General features: G+C 42.6%; 1 protein-coding gene across 1 annotated transcript; it reads left to right on the top strand.

Annotated features, from left to right (window-relative positions):
• The first annotated feature begins 3,561 nt into the window (after positions 1–3,561).
• On the top strand, positions 3,562–6,500 carry LOC147642342 (uncharacterized). The gene is made up of 6 exons (XM_086778079.1): positions 3,562–3,971; positions 4,062–4,117; positions 4,193–4,297; positions 4,397–5,333; positions 5,534–6,282; positions 6,473–6,500. Exons 1-5 carry the CDS (start codon positions 3,633–3,635, stop codon positions 6,179–6,181), a joined length of 2,085 nt encoding a protein of 694 aa, XP_086634205.1. The 5' UTR covers positions 3,562–3,632; the 3' UTR covers positions 6,182–6,282; positions 6,473–6,500.
• The last annotated feature ends 1,995 nt before the right edge of the window (positions 6,501–8,495 follow it).

Genomic DNA, 8,495 nt, shown 5'->3' with positions numbered 1-8,495 from the left:
GCTAGAGGATGGGAATGGTGAAGGGAGGAATTCTACAAGGGAAGAGGATGGAGGAAGGTAGCTAGAGGGAGGTGATTCAACCATGGAAGATGAACCCGATAAGGGTTGCCCACAAGAAAATGGAAGCAAGGAGCTAGGAGTGGAAGATGGAATAGAGACAAAAGAAGGTGATGGATGGGGACGGAGAGCCAAAATACAAACAAAACTCACCCACGGTAGGCCATGTCGGTTGGGTAAACTTGCCGCCGTCAACTATTTCCTATGAAATGGAAACAGGTAGCATGGTGGCTGGAGTGGGGGGTTTTTTTGGAAGGGGTGAGCTATGGTTAAGGGAAGGCGACAAGGGAGGCCTTTGGGTGATAAGCCTTGATCGTGGAGCCATTAACCAATGGAAGAAGCAGGCCCTCCGAAGTGCAGAGTTGTACAATGTCGTGAGAAAGAATTTGGTGGATGAGGAATGGTCAAGTAGGGAGGAGCTTCTTTTCCCATTTCAATAACAAGCTTGGTACATCAAGACTAGTTGGCCTTTCTAGAATCGGGGCTTCATGAGATGTCGATCATGCCATGCCTTTATTTTGTTTTGTTTCACCTCCAAAGCTTGGTTTGCTAGTACCCGGGTTTCGTCCAAGATGGTCAGACATAGCACTGAAGCACTAAACATGACCCTTAGTTGAATTCAAAGGGCAAAACGGCCTCCAAACCATGGACCAGTTGAAAGGGACTGTGGCATGTTGTTGCTTTGAAGGCAGTTTGATAAGCCCACAAGGTGCCGAGGAGTGCCTCCAACCAAAGATGACTGGGATGTTGATGGTACATCTTGCGGAGTAAGTGATAGAGTACTTTGTTGGTGCTTTTCGCCTGCCCATTTGCCTGGGTGTGATAAGCACATGACTTGTGGTGATCTTATAGCTGCTTAGTAAGGTGATGATGACTTTATTAACAAGGTGGAAGCCTCTATCTCGCTGGTGACTTCCAAGGGGCAATCAAAGCGGACAAGGATGTCCTAGGATATGAAACCAGCCACCATGTTATCCGTGCAATTCTTGGTGGCTTGGGCTTCCGCCCACTTGGTTGCATAATCAACGGCAACAAGAATGTATCTGCACTGGCTCGGGTGTGCCACTGGGTTGATGGGCCCCATGAAATCAAGACCCAATTTCTCAAATCGGGACTAAGCGAGGGAGATCTAAAGGGGCCGATGATTTTGACGGGTGGGTTTCGGTCTGCACCGTTGGGAAGTATCACAAGATTTGGCAAATTGAATGGAATCTTTGAACAATGTGGGCCACCACATGCCATGCTAGAACAAAAGGGTGCCCGAGATGTGGCCAGGATAGTGACCACCACTAGGGTCGTAGTGGGCATCTTCGACCAGGTGAGGTACTTCATGAGGACTGACACACTTGCATAAAAAACACCATCATGACTAGCCTTGTAGAGTTGGCCAGCTATGATTTGGAAGGGTCGGCTCTTCATCGAGAAGCTGGCACTTAAGTGCCAGCTATGTGGAAACCAAAGCAAGGACATCCCCACACCAGTCTAGGGTGGCATCAACTTTGAAAAGGACACTATCTAGAAGGTCATCATTAATACCTGTTGTTGCAGGCTCCCTAATGTCAATGTGGGAGAGGTGGTCTACCATGACGTGATGTTTGCCGGGTCTAAGTAGGATTTCAAAGTCGAATTCTTGAAAGAGTAGTAAACCCACTGCCAAACATGACCAGCCACCACTGGGGATTTATTAAGAAGATACTTGAGAGCATGGTGGTCCGAGATGATGACGAAGTGGGAGCCCAAGAGATAGTGTTCGAACTTTTCACGAGCATTAACTATAGCCAAGATTCATGCTCAGTTGTGGTGCAGTTTTGTTCAACAGGTGTGAAAAGGCGGTTGGCATAGTAGATTGGTCTATCCATCTTGTAGTCCGCACTAGGCTGAGTAAGGACCGCGCCCACCACCAGTGAGGCTTGCATCGGCGGTATGGACATGGAAGATGGTCGTCCAATCTGATGGGATGAGAATGGGATCTTTGGTGAGGAAATTTTTAATGTATGAGAGAAGGCGGTAGAGGCTAGGTCTGACCACCACTGGAAGATTGTGGATGGCTTGACTAGGCAGGTTAGTGGAAGGGCAACATTGGCATACATGCTGATGAAACGAGGATAATAGCCGGTGTGTCCGACAAAAACTCGGGTTTCTTTAGGGTTGATTGGAAAAGAAAGGTGAAGGATTGCAAAGAAGGTGAGTGCCCATGAAATTGGAAAAATTATCACAATGAAAGTACGGAGAAAGCTGAGGAGGTACTCCTTGAAGATATTGGTGATGACGAGCCGTTGGAAGGTGGCCGAAGCTTTACACATCCCAAATGGCATCTTGTAGACATAGGTACCCCATTGTGTGACAAAAGCTATCTTGGCACGGTCGTCCGGGTGGATGGTGACTAGGTGTATCCATCCATAAAGCTATACAAGGCATGCCCGACAACATCCTCTAAAACCCAATCCATGAATGGACAGAGGAATCCATCCTTAATGGTTGCTTTATTGAGATACTGGAAGTCCACACAAACATGGATGTTTTTGGTCTTCTTCTTGGGCGAGATGACCATGGGAGAAAGCCATTCAGAGTGTTCCATGGGGGAGACGACTTGGGCATCCTCCATCTTTTCTAGCTCCACCTTGATAGTTTCTGCATACTTTGGGTTGAACTTGTAGGCCCGCCCTCGAATGAGTCGGTGCTCTCTTGGAGAGGTATGTTGCTAGAGCTGGAACACCTTCTAAGTCTTTGTACACATTCTCTTTCTACAAAAATGGGCTCATGGAGAAATTTTTACAAATCAAATTAGAAGTGAGTAGAGTTTGGGCATTTGGAATCTACTCTTCAAGACCCAATGATATATAGCATGATGGGCAATTTTTGCATATTCAAGAAGTCCCCAAATTTGGTGATGGCATCTAGAATATGAAAAATTTTCCATCATGCTATATATCATTGGAAAGGTCTCAAAGAGTAGATTCCAAATGTCCAAACTCCGCTCACTTTTGAGTTGATTTGCAAAAATTTTACTATGAGCCCATTTTTGTAGAGAGAGAATGTGTAAAGAGTCCAAATTTCCTCTAATGTGAGATTTAAGCCTATAAACCACATGATTAACTATTTTAATTAAGCCTTAATCACTATATTACCAAAACTTCTCTTTAAAGAGCTAGAGGAATGGAGGTGGGGGAGTTGTAGGATAAAAGGACCGGGGAAGGAGGAGGTGGAAGGAGGGGAAGGAGTGACACGTGGAAAGAAAGTGAGTGAGGAGGGCCAACCTTACATACACACATCAATTTTTGGGTGAATAGCATGTACACCAATTGGGGTGGTCAATCGTTTTGGTGTGGTCAAAGCCCATTCAAAGAGAAACTACTAAGGTCACGACTCACCACCCAATCACCATTAGGTCAAAAAGTTTCGCCGTTCTGCCTTCCTCTCCACTTGTGAGAGTATATAAAAAAAGCTTAGTACATGAGGAGCTCATAAGTGTTAATCTTGATACGCCGATTAAAATACGAACAGGCAGACATCGAGGCTTCCTGGAGGGTTCAGGGGATCCGGAGAAGACATGGGCAGACTTATGCGAAGCGGCTATGGATGAACAAAAGAGGGATGGATCTACAGCCGCTTCACTGCAGATATCACACGAAAAAGCAAAAGCAAAAGCAACAGAGAATACCAACATTGAGATTCCACAAGATCCTAGAGAAGATTTACAGGATTTACAAAAGAATCCACCAGAATCTAGCCAAGATTTTCAAAAGAATCCACAAGAATCTAGCAACAGCAGCAGCGCCTCGTGGGGCATCTTACAGGAGTTTCTATTGGCCTCTTTAGTGCGCAAGCATGGAACCCACAATTGGACACTTGTCACTGCAGAGCTGGACGCCCAGCTCCGCAGGAGGGGTCAGAATCCGTCATTTACACCAGAGGTCAAGTTCTTTCCTTGTACATCTGGCTTTTATTTGATAAAATGTACGACACTGCCCTCATGAGAGAAATCCCTACATTGTGGTCTTTAGGCCTGCAGAGCACAGTTTTATGCCATCAAATCTCGTTACTCCACAGAAAAGGAGAGGTATACACATTGCTGCCAACATACCATGGAGTCGTGGAATCTAGCCTTAGGCTAATGTTGTTGCTTTTGCTGCAGTGTAGGGGATCAGGCACCGGATGGCATGCCATGGCTTGAAGAGCTGCGAAACCTCTGGAAAGCTGAACTGAGAAGGCAGATAGATCAAGACGATATTGCTATTGAGTAAGGCCTTGGGACTGAAAGAAGTTATGCTAATTTCCGCGCTTTGTTTGAGTGGATTAATTGGCCATGTAATTCTTGCGTGGATGTACGTCTTTGCAGGGTACGCCGGAATGAGATTATCAGGTTGCAGTCTCTAAAGGGGAAAAGCTCAAACTTGGCTGCACCCCAAGTGGACTCCGGGGCACGAGTCGTGTGTAGCTCAGATGCTCATGCCCCATTGCAGCATCGCAGCGACATAGCTCGGCTGTCTGACTCTAGGAGGGGCAACACCTCAACAGAGGATGATGATGAGGTGATTGCAAGCGAGGCAGAAGAACCTGTAGTTGCCACTGTGGCCAATAGTCTTGGAAATATTGCCGCTACCGCTGCAAGGTTGGAACATGATTATGGTGGAACATCAGTGTGTGCCTTGGATGCCAAAGAACAGCCTAATTCTGTCCAAAGGGCCTCGGAACATGATGACAGTGGAACATCAGTGTGTGTTAAAGCACCATTTGATGCCTTCTTGGATGCCAAACAACAGCCTGATTCTAGCAAGAATGAGGTTACAGATCTACAACTTCATACCCAAAATCCAGGCCAACAAACTTCAGGTAGCATGAACAGATTGGTGGCATTTATCTCAGATGATCATGTCGTGCCAAAGCGCAGGCCAGCTAAAAAGAAAGGGATTCCCATCATCAAGAATGTCAAAGAAGAAAGAGATGCAACCGACTACCTGAAATCAATAGAGAGCTCTGTCATGACAAAGGTAATAACAACAAGCCATGGGGTCAATGAAAGCATGCAGGCCCTGCGAATTAAGGAAGAGAGTGAGTACATTACAGAGGAAAGTCATCAAGTGGAGCTGGATAGCCGAGTTGTGAAGAGTGAGGATGTCTCTTTTGTGATTGGCAAGGAGGACATGTCCCCAATGAGTAGGAGGAAAAAGAAGAATCCAAGGGTGCCTAGAAGGCTCAATCCTCTTGTAGAGTGTTTGAGGATAATATCTAAGAATAGTTGTGCTGCTATATTCCAACAGACTCAAGAGAGCCAGGTTATAATTTCCTCTTTGCCTTTGGTATCATGAGCTAGTAGCCAAAAATTATGCAACATTTAGAATCGATCTGAAACGAGTGCACAAGAAAATCATGCATGAAATCTTGGAGGAATTTCCAAAGATAATCCTTGTATACACTGCTTTCTCTGGTTTTTGCATAGACATTGAAAGCACGTTGTAATTCTTGATGTGTGTAGGGCAATCCTAGGTATGCCAGTTTGATTCGAGTCCCTCTAAATATATCAACGATCCGAGGCAGATTGGAGGAAGGCCAGTATCTTGGAAGCCTGCACTTCTTCAGGGACTTACTGCTTATGGTTACCAATGCATCAGTCTACTATGCAGTGAATGCTCCAGAGTTCAAAGCTGCCTCTGGGCTTCGAGAGTGCATAAAGGAAGAGATGAAAGTGGTGTTTGAAAGGGAGGCATTGCAGAGAGAGGGAAGAAGAAGAGTCTCTAATAAGGAGGTGGCCTCAGATGCGATCAAACTAGGAAGTGGCATCCCGGTTAAGCCAAGCATGCAGTCTCACGTGAGCATTAAGGGCACTGTGGATATTTCAGATAAACCAAGCATGCAGTCTCACGTGAGCATTGAGGGGGTGGAACACGTTTCAGATGAATATGAAGATGGCACGCCGCCAGCTAATTGCCTGTTCGTATACAGAAAAGGTGATCTTAAGGCAAGGAGAGCATTACCAGACGTACTGCCCAACAAAGGTGAGGAAAGCAGCGGCCCTGAGACCCATGCAGCTACTGTCCAGCGGCCAGATAGTGTTGTAAAAGAGCCCACACAAAAAGGGGTAGGAGGTCATCAACCACCGCCTCGGAAGCGCGTGAGAAGATGATGGAGTTCGTTACGTGTAAACAGTAAAAGTCTGTGTTCTCCTCAGAAGCGGCCAATGTCCCCCGGTGCGAGAAGATGATGGGAGTTCGTTACGTGTAAACAGTAAGTCTGAGTCAGTGTTCACGGATAATATTTTTCTTCTCACATCTTGCAATTTTAAAACTTACAAGTTTTTTTTTCCCTTCAATATTTATAAGTTATTTTTCATTAAAATATAACTAAAATGCTTAAAAATTTTACAGACTTTTAAGAATTTTAAAATTACAAAAATAAATTTTACAAATGAGATCAGGTGCATTGCAGGTTTTTTGTAAACACTGTCATGGGTTTGACCCCTCTTCCGACCTGTGGCTCTTCACATTGCCTCGATCGGTGCACCCAATGCTCTGAAGTCAAGCTAGTAACCTTCAAGGTTTGTATAACTAAAACCCCTCAAATTTTATTGTTACTAGATTGTTTGAGGAGTTGGCGAGAGTGGTCTCTCTTGCACATTTAAAATGTGCAATTCTGGTGGAGAGATGAAATCACATGACTTAGTAAGCCTAGTCAATAAAATTATTTGTATTATAAGTCTTTTACAATCAATCTACATTCATAGCGCACCTAATAGGTTGGCAATTAATTCTCAATGATACTATGAAGAAACAAAGGCAACCTTATAGAAAGATAGTGATTACAATTGCTCAATAACACGAAAACAAGAATGCTATTAGAAGTGTAGGTCTTTTAGAATTTTGATAGTAAAGAATAAGGCGAGCGCTTTGATTATTAAATATAGAAGAAGCTTTACAATCCTTACACAACATGTCAACTAGCATTGGTGCTTGATTGAGTAAATCATTTTTACTACAAGAACTCTTCTCTTATGTGCATGTATGTATGAGTGAAAAAAGAAGAAGAAGAAAAAGGCCATAAGGTGGCACAATTATCTCCTTAATTTATAAACATAGGGAATGTGTTCTTTCCTCATTCAAAAAATCACTTTCTATGTTGAAAGCGCAGAGAGGATGAATTCTTTTTCACATGGCTACATGACATAGGACATTATACTTATATTATTGTAAACTTAAACTCATTGTTTTCAATGCATCACAATAGTGAGGTGAAGGCGCGTTTTTTACAAAACTTGAGTGCACTTTTGAGGGGTTAATAGGAAAAATAGCTTTAAAACAGCGGAAACAAGCCTAATATAGACCTTGTTGCATATGAATAATCTCTTCTCAACTTGTTATGTGTGAAAAAACAAAAGTCCTCTCTTTGTGTGACTAACATCTTAAAGAGGATTTAGTGTGAAAAGTTCTTAGATTTTTTAACCTTAGAAAGGTGAAAAATGTTAAGTAAGCCTTGCAGATATCTTCAAAAACAACATTACAAAATCTTTCAAAAAAATCTCGTAGTGGTTTCAAAGATGTTCACCTAATGGGAAACTCTTAAGCCTTTCATGAGGGGAAGAAGTGAAGAAATGTAGGGGTCTCTGCAAGGGTTTGGTGGTAGTAGCCGGCAACAACAAGCAATTGCTAACCTTGTGATGTGAGGAATCTAGGAGCTTCAACTAAGATGGAGAGGAAGAGAACAAGTAAGCAAGCAAACCACTTAATGCATCCACCACAATCCACAACCATGCTAGAACAAATAAGAAGCAATGCATACACCACAATCCACAAGAATGCTAGAACAAAGAAGAAGTAAGCATGCATGGAAAATATACTACCACAAGATCTCCACAAAAATTTAGACTCAATTATAATAATGGGATTGTGTCCTTTCTCATTATTGAAAATGCCTTATTCATGTTTAAAATACCCATCCACCAATGGTATGTCCATGGGTCCAAAATCTACTGGAGCTAACCTAAGCCTCTATGTATATACAAATTCCATCTAAGCTAGTAATACAAATGTTGTAAATGGGTTGGAAATAAGGAACCCTTATTTTTGCTACACCATGGGAGGTTGAGGAAGGGCATCTACTAATGGACTCCCGAGCAGGTGTTACTAAAGCATGAAACCACCTTTGCAACTTCTGTATAAGACATTATACTCTCCTAAAAATTAGTAATTCTTTTAGCTCAAGATTTTAGTAGCTAACTTATAAAGAATAATATGATATTTTAAAAACTTTTCTAGTATTTATTAAATTATGTAATGTTTTCTTAACTTAAATAAGTAGTAATGAATTTTATGCTCTTGATAGTTGATATCAATTAACTTCTTAGATTAAATAAAAAATAAAATTTGATTTCAAAAAATACAATCATGGATCAAAAAATAAATTTATAATACAAGTTTCATTAAAATTGTCATAATTAGAATATG

The sequence above is a fragment of the Cibotium barometz genome, chromosome 1 (assembly GCF_041138505.1).
Source record: "Cibotium barometz isolate CiBa-2024 chromosome 1, ASM4113850v1, whole genome shotgun sequence".
In the NCBI taxonomy this organism is placed as follows: domain Eukaryota; kingdom Viridiplantae; phylum Streptophyta; class Polypodiopsida; order Cyatheales; family Cibotiaceae; genus Cibotium; species Cibotium barometz.
Note: the sequence above shows the minus strand (reverse complement) of the source record. Positions and strands in the feature narration are given on the sequence as shown.